A 19,678-nucleotide genomic window follows, 5' to 3' on the forward strand; every position below is an offset into this window, starting at 1 on the left:
GGGCAGTGGAGGCCATGGGGTTAGAAGTCAAGGGCCTCAGGTCAGAAGATGCCGCAGGAGACAGGCTGGGCTCGTGGGGAATCCACCTGTTTTCGCAATGGCTCAGACATCAGGGCATACTGCACATCAGGGCACCGGACTTAGTGTCCATCTGCCTAATCTGCATCAAGGGCTCGTGTTCACGTGTGCCCGTGGCTGCCCGCTGGGCGGTGCTGCAGCACAAGCCTTCCTCGCCCCGGGCGACGGCGTCGCAACCCCCCACACCCTGAGGATGCTGGTGGTGGGCTGGCGATGGCCCCTAACCAGGAGCGAGTCTGGGACTTGAGTTGTCACGTGGCTCTGAGTGGCGCTAGATTTAGCGACCCTGCCTGCTGCGTTCGGGGCACCTGTGTGTTTGCTGTCACCAACTCTGCTACCGTGACACATGCGCACACAGCGCCCTAAGAGGCCGACCTGGGGCTGACTCCCCACCTGTTCCCAGGCAGTGACATGACCTCCTGTCACCGCCTCCTCTTCTGGTGAGGTCTCCCCGTGAGCAACCCTGTCCCCGTCCCCGTCCCTGTGGGACCTCTGCTGCTCTGTGGCTCCTGGATGGCTGTAGGCCTGCAGTCTGCTTTTCTTGGGTGGACCTTGGTGTGTCTGCGAGGAGACCCTCCCAGCAGGTCTCGCTCACCTGAGGTTCTGCTCTCACTTCCTGCAGCCGACTGTGGTCCAACAAGTAACCATGGTGAGTCTCACACCTGTGCCCCAGCCCCTGCACACTCCCCTCTGTCCCTCAGGGTGGGGCCAGCCGTTAAGTGCCACTGCCTGAAGTCTCTGAGGGCCACGGGCCATCCGAGGGCACCTCGGGCGGGGGCTCAGGGGCTTACATGGTGCGCCCCCCTCATGGAAGCACACCATGGGCCCTTGCGGGTGCGAGGACAGCAGGGTACATGCCAAGGGTCTGCGTTCACACTAGCTTATCAACCAAGCCTCACCCAGGAAGGCAGAGCGGGGGTCACAGCACCTGCAGGGCCCAGTCCAACCTGCGACCCAGGCATGACCAAGCCCAAGGCGTCACACGGCCAGGATGGCGGGACGCAGTGCAGGGCCGCGGGCCACCGAGCGTCCCAGAGGCTTCCAGCACTACTGTGTCTTTCGTGGCTCTTCAGCTCCTGGTTTGCTGAACTGTCTGCAGCAGCTCTGACCATCCACTCTGAGAGCCCGAGTCTGGCATTTCAGCTCTTGTGAGGTTCTTTCTCCCCCACTGAGTCCACTCAGAGTCTTTTCAGGTTCCTGGGGCCACTCTGTCGTCTTCAGAAACACCCACTTCCTGACGCCCCCGTGGGACCCAGCGCCCTCCAGGTTCCACCTGGTTCTGATCCCAAGTGCAAGGGCCGTCCCTCACCCGTCTCCCTTCTCAAGGCTGCACCCTTTCTGCCCTCGGCTATCACCCTACCATCTGCTGTCAGGGGCGAAAGGGGCCGTCTGCGACGTGCTTACTGAGACCCTCCGATCCCTGAGTGGCCCCAATCCTTTCAGGGCCGTGGAGTCCTGTCCAGGACTGGGGGCTGCGTCCTCCTCCCCTGAGACCCAGCAGACCCCTTCCTTTGTGGCTGCTTGGGGAACTGAGGACTCTGCCCCAGGAGCTGCAGGAGGCAGAGGCTGCTGGGGAGGGAGGCAGGGGTGTGTTACGAGCCTCGTGCTGGACACTGAGTCGGGTGGCACCAGCACGGAGCGGGTCCTCTGGGTCCTGCTCCCAGACACCTCCTCAGAGAGCACCATCCCTCCAGAGGACACCTGTGCAGAAGTGGGCAGGGACCAGTCTGCTGGTCTGGGGAGCGGAGGAACGCGGAGCAGAGGACACTGGCCATGTCCCCAGGGTGACGGGCTGGGGCTCGGGGCTGCAGGTCACGGGAAGGTATGGATGCGGACAGCATGAAGGCCACAGAGGTGGAGACCAGCAGCCCAGCCCAACCCAGACAAGCGGAGCGTGGGGCCCTTCCTTACTCTGAGGAGCCTGTCTCCCCAGGGGGCCAGCCCAGCGAGCGTACGGCCACCTCCCCGGGAGCCCAGTGTTTGTGACAAGATGCTGGAGGGACTCCTCTACCAGAGGCTGATCTGTGTCCTAAACCATCCACAGAAGTGGACTGTGACGGGCTGTCCCTGGAAGGACTCCCTCCCCTGCAGGCCGACACAGCTGCAGGGCCCTGCAGCACCAGAGCTGGGGGCAGGTGCCCCCATCCCGACAGGTCCAGTCCAGGCGGCGCCCAGCCAAGCAAGGGCCCCATGCACGGCTGCTAAGCAGCAGCCCACAGGGGCCAGGCTCACAGCCGACCATGCCAGGCAGGGCAAAAACAGGCATGAACTCCTGCCAAGGCCGAATCCAGAGGGTGGCAGGTGACAGGACTCGGGACCCACAGGCCAAGAGAGAGCAGTTGAGCTCCAGCAAGAACCAGACACACGGCCGAACCTCAGGTACGGTCAGAACCAGGCGACAGTGAGCACGCGTCCATGTCGGCTGACGCACCCCACTGTGACACATGTCCATGGACACACTCACACAGGGACATGTGCCCATGCTCACGCCAGTGACACACACACACCCACTAACACAGTGACACACGCACACACCCACTGACACACCCACTCACAGTAACACACACACACCCATTGATACACTCATGCAGTGACACACACCCACACACCCACTAACACACGCACACACCCACTGACACACCCACTCACAGTAACACACACACACCCATTGATACACTCATGCAGTGACACACACACACCCACTAACACAGTGACACACGCACACACCAATTGATACACCCATGCAGTGACACAGACCCATGCTCACTGACGCCCAGTGACACACATGCACACACACTAACAGTGACACACGCACACACCCATTGATACACCCAGGCATGGTGACACACACCCATGTCGACACCACAGTGACACATGCACACACCCACTGATACACTCACGCAGTGACACAGACCCATGCTCACTGACACCCAGAGACACACATGCACACACACGAACAGTGACACTTGCACACACCCACTGATACACCCACACAGAGTGACACATGCCCTTGCTCACTGACACCCACACAGCCACACGCCCGCACGTGCAACCCCATGTCCCCTGACTGACCCCGCGTGTGAACCTGGTCCAGGTGTGGGAGGCAAGGCCCAAGAGTCCATTCCTCAGGGCAGCCCCGTGGACCCCAGCCCGGCCCAGACAGAGGAGCAGGCGTGTGGGCCAGTTGAGCACATGGTCAGCAGAGCCCTGATGGAGCCCAGCGAGCCTACTGCTGCCCAGGGAGGGCCCAGCCACAGGTGGCTGACCCTGGGCTACAGGCCAGGCTGCGCTTCAGCACAGGGGCCAAGCAAGACAGGGGCAGAGGGGCCTGCACAAGTCCAGGGCCGTGCACGGGGGTGGTGGCAGAGGCCGCGGGCCCTGCCCTTGTCAGCCCCTACCAGGACCCCACAGGAGCCTGCGTTTGGAGACGGGCCTTCACAGAGGCGATTAAGGGAGAACGAGGTCACCAGAGTGGCCCTAATCCACTCTGAGTCCTTACGACACACACAGGGACGGCATGTGGGGACATGGTGGAGCCTGTGTCCAGGGAGAGGTCCTGGGGAGCCAGCCTGCTGCCCGGACCCACCAGCCTCCAGGATGCAGACGCTGCATGCCTGTGGTCTAGGACCGGCTGTGATCTCGTCAGGGGCCAGGCTGACCAGCACAGTCCATGTACATCTGAAGCAGCCCCAGGATGAGAACCGTGGAGGGACGGAGCCTGTTCTGAGTGTGGATGGAGAGTCCAAGGCACTGGTCAGGGACGCAGAGGGCGCCTGGACCTCCCCTCTGCCACGGCCACGTGCGAGCTCGGCGCACAAGCAGCACCCGTGGAAGGGTCAGACCTCCGCAGACACGAGGGTGCCGCGTGGGGCCAGAGGGATGCGGCGGCCAGCACCTGCCTGGACAGACCGTCCACCAGGCCTGCGTGCTGTGGTGCTGCTGAGGCCCGGCCAGTGAGGGCACCCTGAGAGCACCTGTCAAGGACGGCCAGGCAGCAGGGTGGGCAGTGCGGCCCATGTGGCACAGGCGGCCTCCACCCAGGCCAGCCTCCCTGAAGGTGCATTCTGAGGCCAGGACCTTGGCCCAGGGAGACCGCACGTTCCCAGACAGGTGAAGCGGCTCTCGCAGACACGCCTGGGCAGCAGGCTCCTCGATGCAGGGAAGACGGCCAGGATGCGTCGGGCGCCCATCGGCCCCAGAGAGGCTTGCCGCCGCCACTCTCCCCACCTCTCTCTCAAGGCCTGACAGCGCGGCAGAAGGTGGGCGAGAGGTCCCTCTACCCCTGGTCCTCAGGGACTGTCCACGGGGGCTGCTGAGAGAGCAGGGCACGTGGGCTCTGAGGGCCAGTGAGACCTGAGATGGCTTTTGGCCTCTGTGCTGCAGCTTCCAAACCCATGGTGAGGTTCTGGGAGCACAGGAGGCCAGCAGAAGCCAGGCGACCGTCACCTGTGCCCAGGGCTGAACACTGGCAGCCTGGGCAGGGCACCATGTGGCCCAGGCAGAGCAGACTGGACCACATCAGGCAGGACCAGGGCCAGCAAGCCCTAACAAGAGGACCCCAGGCCGCCTCACCTACTTGCCCAGGGCTGGTGGAGGACCCTCGGTTTCCAGAGGTCAGCTGCTGTAGGACAGAGCTGGCTCCAGAGTAGAAAATGGTGGAAGGACAGACTGGAGATCCACCAGTGTGGCATGGGGTCAGCTCCCTGAGGCTCACCTCTGGGTACCGCTGAGGTCACCTGGCCTCTGAGTGGGAGAACGACTCTCCAAGGCTCCAGAAGTGCCTTGTGGAAGCCCACGGGGCACCTGTCCCAATCCTGGGGTCAGCCCCTGCCCGAGCGCCTTGGAGAACAAACGCACCCCCGGAAGCGGCGGCTCTGGAGACCTCTCCAGGTCAACGCGCTGTCTGCCAAAGGTCCGGGGAGGCGGGGAGGACTCGGGGTGGGTGCAGGATGGAGCCCAGGACTCTCCAGACTGCAGGGTGCTGCAAAGCGGAGGCTGAGACCAAGGGACAGCGGGCCCTGCGGGAGGACAGCGGGCAGAGGCCAGGGCTCCTGGGAGAGGCATGGCATTCAGGAAACAAGTCCAGGTTTCGGCACAAGGGCTGGAGCCAGAAGGACCGGCCCTGCCTCTTCCTCAGAGTCCCAGGGCCCCACGCCACACACCATCGCAGGGCCGTCCTCCAGAGAGCCATGCTCCTCTAGGACCACTGGCCCCACTGCCCAGTTAGAGTTCCCACTTGGCCAGGTCCTTGCCCTACCATGCCTGGGTGACCCTTCAGAGCCTGTTCTTCATTCTGGGTCAACAGATGACCAGTCACAGGTCAAGACTGGACACTGGTCCTGGTCCTGGGAGTGTCCCTCCAAGCTCTCTCATGCATACGTGTGGCCCAGTTTTATGCGGGGCTCAGGTGCAGGTGCATGCTGACGAAGCCCCAATCTGTCCCTGCCTGGAGCCAGCACCAGGGTGACCCATGAACCACTGGCCCTGCCTCTCTCCCTGAGTGCCTGACACTCTCCTGTGCTAGGTGCAGCCTACGACACACACACCCGGTCCACCAGTCCCGCCAGCGTCTGCCTTCCTCCTGGCCAGGGTCTCCTGCCCAGCTGGGATGTGAAGTGTCTGTCCTGGGGCTGCCCTGCCCCATAGGGCTACACACGAGATCCCAGAAGTGCCCAGCAGGACCTGGGACAGGGGCACCACAGTGTCTAACAAGTGTACAGCCCCAGGCAGAAGGGCAGGGCCTGGGTGGGCTCTAGAACTCAGGTTGTTTCCTGGGGAGCTGTACACAGTCCAGGGGGTCACAAGACAGTGAGGCTGCTGACCAGAGGCTGGACGCCACCCAGCGATGCCACCCGCAGGCAGGTGGGTCAAAGGCCATCTGTAGGACAGTCAAGGGCAGCTACGGGTCCCACAGGGCACCAGGGCTGGCTCTGAGGGGACGACAGAGGAAAGGCAGGAGACAGGACGAGCTTGCAGCTTGGGCTAGTAAGCGTTCAGCACCGAGGGCAGCACTGTCCCAGGGCCACAGGCCCGGGCACACGGAGCGCACGCCTGGGCCTCGGACATGCAGGGACTGTGGAGGGGCTGTCACATGGGAGCCCTGGGGGATAAAGAACGCCAGGATGTGACCCGAGGTCTCCCCAACCCAGGTGCAGAGGTGCTGGGGCCCAGGGCCGACCCGAGGCCACGTGTCAAGGGCTGGACCACCTTCCTGAGCTCCTCAGTCCAGAGGTCAGGGCCGGGGCAGAACTGGGAGAGCAGCATAGGACAGTGGGCTGGAACCGACCAAACCATGCAGGCCAGCCTGAACTGGACTTTGAGGCATTAGCACAGTGAGGGAGGCCAGGCCATGCCTCCCCCAGGCCATGGAGGCTACCTGGTCAGAGTGGAGGCAGAGGACCCTGCTGGGGAGGGCGCAGCATGCCCAAGCCAGAGAGGAAAAGCACCACAGTGGACAGACTTAGAGGGTGGGAAGCGTGGCCACCTGGGCCTCAGCAGGCCTGCAGGGAAGCCCCCCTTCTGGGCCAAGTCCCTCTGCACACGCGTGTCCTGACGGGTATGGCCCTGACCTGGAGACACGCCTCCAGTGGCGTCCACGCCGGCCTCCTGACACACCCCTTCAGCAGCCTGACCGGTGGCTGGTCATTGGCACAGCCATGCCCTCCAGCACAGGACGTCCTTCAGGTCCCATCCCAAGGGACGGTCTGCCTTTCTGGTCAGTTCCTACTGGATTCACCTCCAAAACACATCCAGAACCAAGCCTAATGCAGGCCGCTGGCCCTTCCTTCCTGGGACCACTAAAGATGGCTGTGGAGGGCTCCAGGACCCCAGAGGGCAGGGGGTCACAGAGATGTACTAGGCACATTGCAGGGGAGGAGCCAGACGCTCCCTTCTGTCCAGGTCTACAGGAGGAGGAGGCCCGTGCTGCACCGCCCTGGAAGGCCACCTAGGAGGCTGGCCTGGCCACCTGCAAACCCTGAGGCCAGGCGGGCCGGCTTCCGAGAGATCCGGGGGCAGCAGGGACACAGGGAACAGGCAGGATCAGCTTGCCCCTTTCCACTGTTTCTGTAAGTGCATATGAAGTGAGCGCCTTTTGAGAATCCTGGTTCAGACCACACCTGAGAGCTCCTGGGCAGGTGCGGCCCAGGCACCTTCAGCTGGAGCAAGGACGCCAGGCCCTGAGACTCCGCCCTCCGGCCAGCCTCGCATGACCACAGCAGAGCCCCAAGGGCTGCCCCTGGAACTGGCACCCGCAGGGTGCGTGGCCAGCAGTCTCCTCCTGTCCCGCACCAGAGCACCCTGATTAGATGAAGTGCGTCCACTCCTTCAGACCCCGCTCTGAAGTGGGGAGGGAAGAGTGGTTTCCAGAATCAATGCTAAGAGTTGAAGCACCAGAAGCAAAAGAGGCACAGAGAGTGCTGGCCCTTTCTTCGCTGTTGCTGTGTTCCAAACATAACTTTATTTTGAAATGTGGAAGCATGAACTTCACCATTTCCACGTCATAAAATTTTCTTTTAAAAATCATGTAAAGCTCATGACCACAAAGAGGTGGTGGGCCAGATCTGGGTCTGTGTGCGGGCCTTGGTGGGAGAGCCCGTGTTCATCGGGCTTGCTCTGGGGCGGGCAGACGTGGAGGGCCACACCTGGCAAAGGCCATCTTGCTATGTTACGTGGCAGAGGGCATCACGTGGCCAGGAGTGACCAATACAGGCGTTTCAGCTCTGGTGGTGGCTTTACCTTCTCACGGCCATCTTCAAACAGGCTCTGGCCCCAGGCCCTTTACACAGACACACCGCAGAGCATGGTCTGCTGGGCGCAGCCCCGCCTGGACCAAGGACGGGCACAGGCCACATCTGCAGCGCAGCTCTGCAGACGTTTTACATTTGGGTGCTTTGTTACTTTCTGCGTGAGCTGCTGTTTACATAAATGCTTTGCTGGACTTCAAGCTGGGTTCGCCTGCTTCCCACTAACAGGTGGACATCCGCCTCTCCTTGGCCTTAGATCTCAACACCATCACGGCCTCGCCTCCAGTGGGAACGTGGCCAAGTCCGAGCTTGCTGCTCTCTATAAGTCACTTCTTAGCGCTCCCACTCAAATCTAAAATTAAGTACCGCTTTCCTAACACCGAGCTATTTCTTCTCTCAAATCCTCAGCCAGTCCCACCTCCCCAGTCCCTGCCACCTGCCAGAGAGCCCTGGAAGGCAGTCTGAGCACGTATGGCTTCTCCTGCAGTGAGGCTCAGCGACGGGCTCTGAATCTGCAGACCTACCTGCAGTCAGCACAGGAAACTGCGGCGGAGAGCTCTCCTGGCTGTCTTTGCAATGACACCCTGAGTCGATGTGGCTGCTACTCCCGGTTCTGTGGGACCAAAACCACGCTGGTCTAAGGCAAGCCTAAACCAGGACCCCTGCAACCATGGGAGCCCACCAGGAGCACTCCACGTCAGACGAGGGCTCCTCCCCGCCTGCCTTTCCAGACAGTTCTAGGCTGCCAGAGACTGTATGGGCTGGGCCTGGGCTTGGGTCTGCGTCCAATGCCTCCATGCTGACACACGATGGATTCACTGGGGTGGCATCCTCAGGGGGATGCAGCACGGCCTGGGCATCTGTAGTGGATCCTGGGGACACTGGCAGTGACCGCAGAGGTAGGAGAGGGCCCTGGGTCAGGCGAGGCCTCAGAGGGGCTTGCAGCATGAGTGGATGAAGGGCTAGTGTCCTCTACGCTGGCTCCCCACACTGCTGCTGGCATTGTTGGGACACGAGAGCAAAGGACAGGGCTCCTCCCTCCCCCAGAGCGTCCTCTATCGGCATCTGAAGGGCTGGCCTGAGACTACCCAGCCCGAGACGGCTCTAAAGCCCTGGGACAGATGTGAGCAGGGACCTGTGACAGTCACATGGCTACATGCTCGGGCCAGCACAAGCCTTTCCCTGGGTGCCCATATGCAGTGCTGTGACCACCACGCAGGGTTCCTGCAGTCAGCTGCGGGGCTAGACCCCTGCTGGACAGCCGTTCACACTGCTGCTTACGAGGTCCAGCAGCACTTGGAGACCGTGTCCCCTCAGGAGTTGATGGCCTAGCCGGCCCTGGGAAGCTAGGTGTGGCTAAGCACCCCCTTCCTGGCACAGGCCCACCCTGTGCCAGGGAGGACTCGCTTCTGATCCTACGTGTTGCACAGTTCCTCGCAGGACACACAGAAGGTCATTTCCAGGTCCAGGACATCCAAAGGCATGCTCACAAAGCCAGAGAAGCTGAAATCAGGGACTTCAGTCGCCGACTCAGCGCACACGTGAGCACCAAGAGCCCCCAGAGCCCCGGCCACTGCACTCCAGGACCAGGGAAACTCCCACGGCGGACATGGGGCAGGGGAGGTGGCTGGACAACGTGGGCAGCCTCACAGTCCAAAGGGCTCCCAGGGGCCATCAGGACAGGAGCACCAGGAGCTAAATGAGGGCTGGGAGCCTGGTCGGGGCGGGTGCTGCCCCCGTGCTGCAGGGAACGAGCTCAAGGCAGCACTGTGAGGCTGGGGTGGGGCACTCCTCGCCCACCTGGGCAGCCCTGCCCTCAGTGGCTTCACCTGAAGATGAAGAGGGGACTGTGGGTCCTGCTGGGGCTCCCAGGGCCGCACAGCGCATCAGCCCTGAGCGTGCACAGCAGGCACGGGGAAAGCCCTAGCTTACGGTCTGCCACCTCCACCCAGGACCAGACCCCTGGGCTTCACCAGCCTCACACACGCCTTGGAGATGCCTCACGTACCCAGGGAGGCCTTGACCTCTACCCAGCACCCACCATTTGGCCCAAGGCCGTCCCTGCAGTGCCATGCGGACCCACTGCTCTGGGCCTGGGTCTGGGTGCTCACCCAGGGTCTACCCCACCTGGTGGACACAGGCTGGGTACCTCTCCCTGTGTCCTGGCCCAGAACCTCTGGACACTGCCAAAAGCCTGGACTCTCCTCAGTCCTCCTAAGCCACTCAGTTCTATACAAATCTCTCCTGAGCTTTTGGGGTCCTTTGTCCAGGGACCACAAATTGTGGCTCCCACAATTCCAACCCATAGCCCCAGATGTGAAGTACCTCGACAGGCCAAACTACAGCCAGAGGCCCTGCAGGGCCACCCTGTACTCCCTGGGGCCTGGAGGGGGCCTTGCCAGGGCTGCGTGGCACCCCGAGGGCTCAGGACCTGATTCACAGAAGGTGTTCAGCAGAAGCAGTTGCAGAGGCAGAAGCAGAAAACCTAGAAGGTGTGTGTGGTGGGGGATAGACACACTCTGGAACCAGGCACGGCTCCCCAAGTAGACACAGCCCCAAGTCCCTACTCAGAGCTGCAGGGCTCAGTTGCAGCTGACCTACTTCCACAGGCGTCTCACCTGTGGGCAGGACACCCTGTAATCATGTTCCTCAGAAAGCCAGCTTTCAAAGCCCTGAGAGCCCACGTGTGGGCACAGCCCAGGAGGCCTGGGAGCAGAAGCCTGGATGGGAGTGTGGCCAACGGGCAGCCCTGGGGCACAGAGCAGCACCACCAGCAGCTGCCCAAGGTCAGCAGCAGCACACAGCAGGGCCACACCCGAGGAGGCCCAGCTGTCCTGTTAGTAGCAGCTCTGCCCCAGGGCACAGGAGACTCGGAGGACAGCGCTGGGTGAAGGGCCTGGGTGGGCAGAGCCGCCCCTGCAGGTGGTGTGGTCCACTAGGGCCACAGGTTCCTGCACTGTGGGGTCCTCTCTGAACAAGGGCTATCCCAAGCAAGAGAGAGCAAAGTGACCTGCTCATTAACCACTACTCACTCGCAGCTCCAGGCTGGGTCCAGGGCATGGCAGGATCCCTGCCCTCGGGCTTATTGTGAGCCTAGTGGTAATTTGGTCTCTTTTTAACTTGGAAGGGTTACCTCCAGGAGGGGCAAGGTTGGCAGTAGCACTCAGTTTTGTCCCAGCAAAACGTGGGAGGGGGACAGACGATATGGCAGGGGAGGGGCCTCAGGGAGCAGGGGCCACCGTGGTCCCAATACATGCAGAGAGAGGCAGGAGTCAGCATGCTGAGCCTGGAGGCAGACCCTCCAAACCCCACTCTGGGACAACCTCAGCAGCCTGCTGCCTAAGTCAAGGAATCCCGAAACGCAAGATCAGCGGCATTCCTAACAGCCTCATTTGCTCAGTAAACACCTGCAGGAAGCTGCAGGCGCTGAGCTAAGAGGGTAGCCCCAGGCCCACTGTGGGCACCCCAGTCCTGGCCTGCCCTGAGCGCTCCAGCCTGATTGCAGGGAGACAAGAGCATTCCCACCCCACAGGCCTGACCCAGGCCACCCGCAGATCGTGGAGCACCCAGGGCATCCTGGCTCCGCTCCCCAGCTGGTCAGAGGGACAGCAGGAGCGGACAGTGCTGTGTCCCTGGTAAAAGCGGTCATTCCTCGGCGTGGGGAAGGATGGACAGCTGAAGATGGAGGGAGGCAGGAGACGGCTGTATGAGGCAGGGCTCCCGCACCCTCCTGCCATGGGTGATCTCAAGGCCACTGACCAGCAAAATGAAGAGACCCTGCTGTGGAGGGCAGGAGGGCCCAGCTGGGGAGAAGCTGAGCCAACCCTGGGCTGTGAAGATGTCCCGAAAGCAGTTCACAGGCCACAGTGGCTGTGACCCGTCCTGTGGGTGAGGAAGACAGATTGACTGGTGTGTGGCCTGCTCTATCCCAGGGGCCTGGGGGAGCAAACTGACCTCCACAAGACAGCCCAAAGGGACAGTCAGTGCCTGATCCAAACAGTCCCAGCCCCAGTGCTCCCCACCCTCAGGGCAGTGGGGTTCCCACTGTGCTCAGACCAGCACCAGCCCTGGGCTCTACCGGGGGACTGGACACACACGGAGAGCAGAGCCTTGCCTCATGGCCAATGCCTGTCCTTGCCTTGCGGGCCTCAGGATGCTGCTGAGGCTCAGGTCAGCCCAGCTCCATGGCTATCTGGAGGGCTTGAAATACTTAAAACTATGAATTTTCTTTTTTAAAGAGCTACTTATATAAGGCAAATAAGGTTTTGGGAAAAATAAATCACCCCTTCAACTCTAAGGTGGACACCTGACCCTCAAGGGGCTCAGAGAAGGGCCACCCCAGGCTTCGATGGCCCATGCTCCAGCAGAACAAGCTGGGCCACCAGTCTGCACCCACGATGGTCCTGGCTGCATTCCGGGGTCACCAAACACAGGGGCAGTGGCAACACCATGCCCCAGGGAAGTGAGAACTGGCTTGGTGTGAGCTTGAGAGCAGCACAGAGGCATGTCCAGAGCACCAGACCCAGCACAGCAGCAGGGGAGCCTGGGACGCACTGGTGGGCTTTGAGCCTGCGGGAAGGAGCAGAGGGGGCATGACGTGCCGGAGGCCACAGAAGCACACCATGGTCACAGTGAGAACCACGTACTGACACGCACACACACACACACACACACACACACACACACACACGGCACTGTGCCCTGCCCTCTGGGCTCGTTTCAAAATAACCCCCGGTTCAGACCTGTAGGACCTGGGTGAGGAGCCACTGCTGCCCTGGTCATGTGGGTGGGGCTCTTTCATCCTGGGCTGTTTGGAGAAGGGTCTGGGAACAGAAACTGGAGAGACACAGACAGCAGGGAGGTCTCTGGGACAGGTGGGAAGGGAGGGGACTTTCTGCAAAGTGACCTGGTAGATGCCTTACTTGAACACTCCCCTGTAGTGAAATGCAGGGCAGGAAGGACCACAGGCTTGAGGTCACTCTGCTGCGTGTGGGGACAGGTACAGGACCACTGGATGCCCAGCAAGCACAGCAGGCAAGTCCTGATGCCAGGTTTCTGCAGCAGGATACCCACTGTTCCAGGTCCCAAATCCCTGATCTTTTGAAAATGAGAAATAGATAATTCAATTGCAAAAATATCTAGCTCACCAATGTTAGGCAGAACACGTTTAAATGAAAGCTGGCCAGCTTTACTTGGACGATGGCGCGACATCTTCTGGACCACTGGTCGGTACAGGGCACGTGGTGCTCGGGAGGCACCCTGAATGCACGTGGTGCTCGGGAGGCACCCTGAATGCAGTGAGTTGAGCTCGTGCTGCAAAGTTTCGGGCTCCAGTGTGAAGCTGGCTAGTGGGTGTCCCAGTCTCCCGGGCCGCTCGGTCACAAGAGCAAAGACACAAACCTGCAAGGGACTGCTGTCCCCACAGCACATTCAGCAGCCTCCTGCAAGTCCAGCTCCTGACAGCATGCCTCACAGGGTGAGCACGGGCCACTGTCCCTCATGCAAAAGGTCAAGGGCTTGGGCCAGCCCACTCTGGGGGCCTCACAGAGAGTAAAGGTGAGGTTCCCTGTAGACTAAAGGCCCAAGCAGGGAAGGACTGTAAAAAAAACAACACAGCTGAATGTGAGACGCCAGTGGAAGCTCTTTTCCTGATACATCAATGCCAGCGAGGCTGGAAGAACTCAACAGCCACCAGCACTGAACGGAACCCAGTTCAGTTCCCTAACCTGGGCGGTTAGGACAGTGTGGCTAGTTCCCACTGAGGACAGCGTGGCTCCCAAAGTCAACAGCAGCCTGGGGACCAGCCAGGCAGAGGCCAGAGTCAGATTCAAATCTGTAAAAATATGATCTCGATTAGAATTCCAGAACCCAGACCAGAGCCCTGGACAGAGACTCTCCAAGGCTGCTCTATCAGGGAAGGTATTGCCCAACTCCGGCTGGTCGGGGCCCAGGGTGTTCATGCAGAGCAGTCACGGGTGGGACAGGAGCCAGCTCCTGCTGCTAACACCAAAGATCAGAGAGGAAAATGAGCCTCGGGGCCTGGGATGGAGACCTGTTAGCAATCTGCAAAGGACATTCAGAAATCAGCACGTGACTCTGCTGTGGAGACACTGAGGGACCTGTTCCCCATCAACAGTGCGAGCACAGGGCATTCACAGCACACTTACAACGATTCTAAGATTCAATGTCAGTCTAAGACATGTGACGGATGCACGAAACTGACTACATGTTGCTCGCAGCTGTAAAATAAAACTGTGCACACTATGCACCCATACCGTGTACACACCATACACGTGTACACCTTTGTGTTTAGCTCAGAAGGCCATGAACCAATGAATGGTCCTTCTCAGCCTCAAATCCCTGATCCTGCTGTTCCACTCAATCACAACCAAGCTTTCTGTGCCTGCCTTTCCAGAGAGGCAGGAGGGGTTACGGAAGGCCTCAGGCCTGAGGCCAGGTCAGCTTCTACACTGAGCCAGACCCACAGGCTCAGAGTCAGGGACAGCATGGCACTGGTCCCCACAGCGTGTCAGCAACACTGGGACACCTCACCTGCCTCCCATCGCCTCCCAGGGCTGCAGCTGGCAGTGAACAGAGGTGAGGGGGCTGGGAAGTGGCCCCCGGCCTCTCCTGGGCCACATGCACTGGCAGAGATGGCCCATCAGATGCTAGGCCATCCACACTTATTGTCTTTTGCAGGTCAGACTAGGCAGCGGGCAGTTGGCCAGAGTCTCCTGCTCTGGGCCCAACACTGACCCGGCCGGCACTCAGCTCCAGGGCTAGAGGGAGTGGCTCTGCTTTCCAGGAAGTGACCTCTCAAGAGGCTGGTTACAGGCAGGGACTTCAGAAAAGGAAAAACCCATCAGAGCTGGGGATGGGGACGTGCTCACATCACAGAATCCATGGGAAGTTCCCCAAAACCCCAGGAGATGAAAAACCACCTCATGAGCAGGCAACTAGGAGGAACCAAGGTTCAGGGCTGGGGACCCAGTGACACACCAATCACCCCCAGTCCCAGATCCTGGCTTCAGCCCGGGTACCCCGCAGGTTTCATAGACCCCAATAGTCCCGGGCCCTCTTTCAGACCCTCACATGTTGCTTTCTGACCACAGAGAGGCTTACGCTCCTCACCAGATCCGTGAACGCCAGAAGGACTGCCATGGGGGTCAAGGTGGCCCACCCGGCACCAGGCCAACGCAGCAGGCTCCCAGGAGGGACACACCTGGGTTCTGGTACGGGAGTTTCCGAGCACCTCGTGTTTGGTAATGGGCCTTTCTTTATCCAGGAAGCACACTTTCTCTGCTTGGAAGACAGGCCACTCACCTGTAGAGAATGTTTGGCCATGCCTAGCCTAGAGGTAAGAGCTTCACGGGCCAGGGCTTGGTGAAAGCCAACGTTTCCACCGAGAATCTGAGGGCATTCACAGGCTGCAACCCTCAGCCGCACCAGAGCAGGTACAACCGTCCCAAGTACCCTGAAGACCCTGAGGGCGCCGCAGCCTGGCAGCATGAGTGCACAGGACCTCCTGGGAGGCTGGAGCACACACACACCTGTTCCTGCCGAAGGCCAGCCCCGCTGGCTACCCATATCCAGGACCAGGCCTCGGCAGGGCAGGGCCCTCCGAAAATCAGCCCTGGGGAAGCCCAACAGTGATCGAAGCTTCTCCATGGTCCCTGCTGAGAGCAGTTGGGATGGAGGTGCATGAGTTCCAGGAGCAAAAAGCAGGCTGGGGGTGGCACTCTAACCCAACCTGATTCTCCCCAGGTCAGGGGCCTCTGCCCTACTTCCTGTAGGGCAGAGGACCTGGCCCTGACTTTTCCTCCTAAGGGGGCTGCGACTCTGGCAGGACACAAAGGGAGGGAGGCACTAGCTTCCTAGAAGAGGGATGCTTCACCAAGACTGGAGGGAGAAGCAGTGAGGCCAGAGGGAAGGGTCAGGGAGAAGTAGGGCCAACAGGAGGACCAGGGCAGGGGCAGCATGATCAGGATGGGTAGGGGAGGGTGCAGAGGGTGACCAGGCTGAGGTGAAGCAGGGAAGGCCCTAGAAAACCACAGGATGGGCTCCATCCCAGGGTCTGTGTCCAGGGAGGGCTTCTAAGCAGCAGAGTGGCAGCAGGAGGGGGAGAGGAAGGAGTACTGGCCAGGGAGTGGCTGGGAGGCAGTGGGGAGTGAAGGAGAGGGGACTGTGTCCTTCTCCTGCAGGCACAGCAGCTGGCAGGTGAGGTGAAGGTTGCAGAGGGAGGTTCCAGGCAGAGCCCCACAGCAGCACGGCTGGTCCCCAAGCCTGCCTCCACACGTGCAGGAACAGGGCCTGGGGGCCCAGCTGGGGACAACATTGCCTTTGCCCTCTCTGCGCTCAGTCTTTTGCCCACCACTTCCTTCCACAGGTGACAATCAATGCCACCCAGGGCTTGAAGAAAGACAGACATCCTGGGAAAGCCTCACCTGTGACCAGGACCCCACAACTTCTCCCCCTGATGTGGTATCAGACGAGTTACTTTACACATTAAGAACAAACTCCCTCTGCCCACAGAAGTTTCCTCACCGCAGAAACACACCTCCTTAAGCCCTGACAGCACGCAGTCCTCCTACCAGAGAGGCCTGGGTGAGCGTCCTCAGAACGTGAAGGACTGGCCCCAGAGTCACACTGGAGTGCCAACGCGGCAAGGGACATGTTCCACAGGGAGAGCCACAAGAACAAAAGGGGCAAGTGTCCCTTCCTGCCTGGACCAGGTCCCCACTCACCACCCACCTGGCCAGCAAAACCTTTAGGGAAGCCTCCACACACCCTTCCCTCCCACGTGGGAACCAGGTCGCACAAAGTTGACTTGGGTCAGATGCCCCTGGGGAGCCTCCTTACTGTGAAGATGCACACGCGCCAGGAAACTGTTTGCAGACACACAGGCGGAAATCCCCCTGCCCACTTGGCCCGTCCGCCCCATGCGCCCACTCTCTCAGGCACGGATTCAAATGACCAGGCAAAGTCCCGCACACGAGGCTACGGAGACTCAAAGTCGGCCTCCCGCGCTGAGATTAGCCGCGTGGAGGGGATGCCCGCTCTGCGGGCGGCGCGGGGCCTGCAGCCGGCGGGAGCAACCGCCTGGGTCTGGGAGGAGCAGCGGGGACCGAGATGCGGGGCGGGGATCGGGCAGCAGGCAAAGGGGGTGCGGGGTCAGCATCAGGGTGCGGGCTGCGGGAAACCGGGTGCCAGGGGCCCAGGGATCAGGGTGAGGGCGGCTGGAAGCTGGTTGCCGGGGATCGAGCGGCACGTCGCAGGGAAGTGTAGGGGCCACCGGACGAGGGTCGGCGAGGGAGGGGCGGCGTCCCTGGACCCTCCCCAGCCCCACCGGCGGCCGCGCCTCCCGGGCCCGCATCCCGCCGGGTCCGCGGCGTGCGTCGCGGGACACCCACCTGGGCCTTCTGCAGGGCGCTCAGCCGCAGCTCGTGCACGAAGGGGTTGCGCCCCGGGGGCGCCAGTCGTCGCGCGTCGCCCGCCGCTACGCCGGAGGCGGGGGCGGCCCGCGTCCCGCGTCCCCGCAGCCTCATGGCCGCCCGCCCGCCGCTAGGGAACCGGGCGCGGAGCTGGGCGCCGAGCTGGCGGAGAGCGGCAGCAGCGGCCGAGGACGCGCGGCGGGCTGAGGATGCGCGGCGGGCGGGCGGCGCAGGCGCGGGAGGGGCGGCGGTGTGACGTGGGCGGCGGGCGGCCCGGGCGGGGCGGCGGGTCCGCCTCCGCCTCCGCCTCCCTGCGCGCCGGCCCAGCGCCCAGGCCTGCCCGCGGCTGCGCGGGCTCGGGCGGCGGCCAGCGCGGCCGCGCGGGGCCGAGGAAGTGGCGGGCACGCGCGCTCCCGGGGCGCTGGGTGCGGAGCCCGGGAACAGAGGGAACATGGGACGGTTGGTTGGTGGAGGGACCCCGCGGGCCCTGCCGCCCAGCTCCGCGACGTCTGCGCAGCCTTCTTTCCTCCTGGGTCCTCGCCCACCCGGCCGCGCCCCTACCCCGAGGCACGGTCCAAGGCGGCAGCTCCAAGCGGGTCCAGTGGTTGCAGAGGGTCCTGGGAGGCGAGAGTTTTTCTTGGACTCCTAGAATTCCTGCAGTTACCTCCGAGGGTGCGGCGGGGGGGGGGGGATTTGGGGATCCCTAATTTGTGACTCATTATTAACTAGAGCGAAAGCGAAATAGCTTTCTGGTCAAAATCTATAAATTTGAAAAATCCATTGCACATTGTTTACAAGAACATCAGCTGAATTTCTCTGTGCCCCTGTCGGTGCCACTGCACACAGCAAGCTGTGGGTGAAGAGGGGCTCAGACACCCCCTCTTCCTAGCCCACCGCCCCCAACATACACTGACACCAGAAAGCAGGAGGAACGAACCAGAGCTCTCCCTGTACTCCAGCCCCCACAGAGACCCCAAGGTCTGGAAGCTTCTGGGGACATCAGTGCTCTGAGGATCCCCAGCCATGTCTTTCCTAGGCAGCTGTTCAGGGGGTGGCCTGAGCCCTCTGCTAACTGGCTAATATGCTGGCTGAACAAAACAGACCTGTGGCCAGGCAGTGGGCCCTTCTGAGGCCCTTCTGTTTCCAGGCCTGGATGGGGAGAGAGAAACAGAACTGCAGGTGAGGGTCTATGGCACCCTACAGTGTTCAGAGGGGAAGGGTACCTGCTGGTTCAACCACTTCAAAACCTCACTCTTGACCTCAGCAAGTGACCTTAGCTTAGGATCTCCATCTGTAAAATGAAACCCACACAGCAGTGCCCTCCCTGTGCACCAAGAGAGGCAGGGGAGCCCTTGGGGCCTGGACGAACCTTGCTGCTGATGGGGTCTGTTTCAGTCGTGCTGTGGCCTGGCCGTCAGCATCCCACTGACCTCGGGGCTTTCAGTGGCCACTTGCCCCACTCTCTGGCAACAAGATCCCAGTACCTAAGGAGCAGCTTCTCATCCAAATGTGAGAGTCAGGAAAGCGCCAGGGCACAAAAGCCTCTCACCCTGGCAGGGCTGCCCGCCCCCCCACCTGCCCAGGCAAAACAGTCTGGCTCATGGTCCCCCAGGCGGAGAGGCCTGGGCATCCCAGTTCCGGGGGTACTGCAGTCTCGGAACTGGGTCTTGGCAAACAGAAAAGCTGGTGCCAATGTCAGGGTCCTTCTAGTTGCAGAGGCCGGGATGGCACTGAATTGACCTGGGCACGTGCACACAGAGAGATGACTGTTGGCGGCGGGGCGGATCTGAGTAGCCTGGAGAGCTGTCTGTGTGTCGGGCTGGGTTGCAAGCCCACAGAGATGCTGGAGTGCTCAGCGCAGGACCTGCGGATGTCCACTTACTGGAAGTAGGGTCTTTGCAGTTGATGAAATCCACGGGCCCTATCCAGTATGACTGGGGAAATCTGGCTAGGGCCACACATTCCCAGGATGAAAGCCATGCTAAGACCGGAGTTGTGCTGCCACAAGCTGATTAGTCACTGGAAACTAGAGATCTGGAGAACCGCTGCCTGGAGACTGCAGAGGAGGCCCCGAGGTCCCCTGGTCTGGACTTTTGGCGTTAGAACCGAGTCTGCGAAGCTGCTGCTTCTTCCCAGTTTGTGGGCATCTGTTGGGAGCCCCAGTAGTCTCCAAGAGTGCCTGTGAGTGGCACTGCCCTGCCCTGCAGGCTAAGCTGGCTTAGCAGGCCAGGTGGTGTCCTCTGGCAGTGTCCTTGGGCCACATGCAGAGAAGCCCCATCTCCTGGGAAAGGGCCTTCAGCTGCCTGCCCCATTAGCCTTTGTTGGAGCCACCATGGGAAGTGAGGCTGGGTGTGGACTGCATGGATCCTTGGGTCAGGAGGATCCTTTTGGAGGAGGCTAAAGAAGGCAATTTGTTCCAGTCAG

At 61.4% G+C, this 19,678-nt stretch overlaps 1 protein-coding gene across 1 annotated transcript in view; it reads right to left on the reverse strand.

Moving 5' to 3' along the window:
- Positions 1–17,473, reverse strand: part of Lpcat1 (lysophosphatidylcholine acyltransferase 1) — a 44,661-nt gene extending 27,188 nt beyond the window's left edge. The window contains exon 1 of the mRNA XM_047555871.1: positions 17,234–17,473. Within this exon, the coding sequence (XP_047411827.1) occupies positions 17,234–17,368 (135 nt within the window). The 5' untranslated portion in view covers positions 17,369–17,473. The remainder of the gene's footprint in view (positions 1–17,233) is intronic.
- Between the last annotated feature and the right edge of the window lie 2,205 nt (positions 17,474–19,678).

This window comes from Sciurus carolinensis, chromosome 6 (genome assembly GCF_902686445.1).
Source record: "Sciurus carolinensis chromosome 6, mSciCar1.2, whole genome shotgun sequence".
NCBI lineage: Eukaryota > Metazoa > Chordata > Mammalia > Rodentia > Sciuridae > Sciurus > Sciurus carolinensis.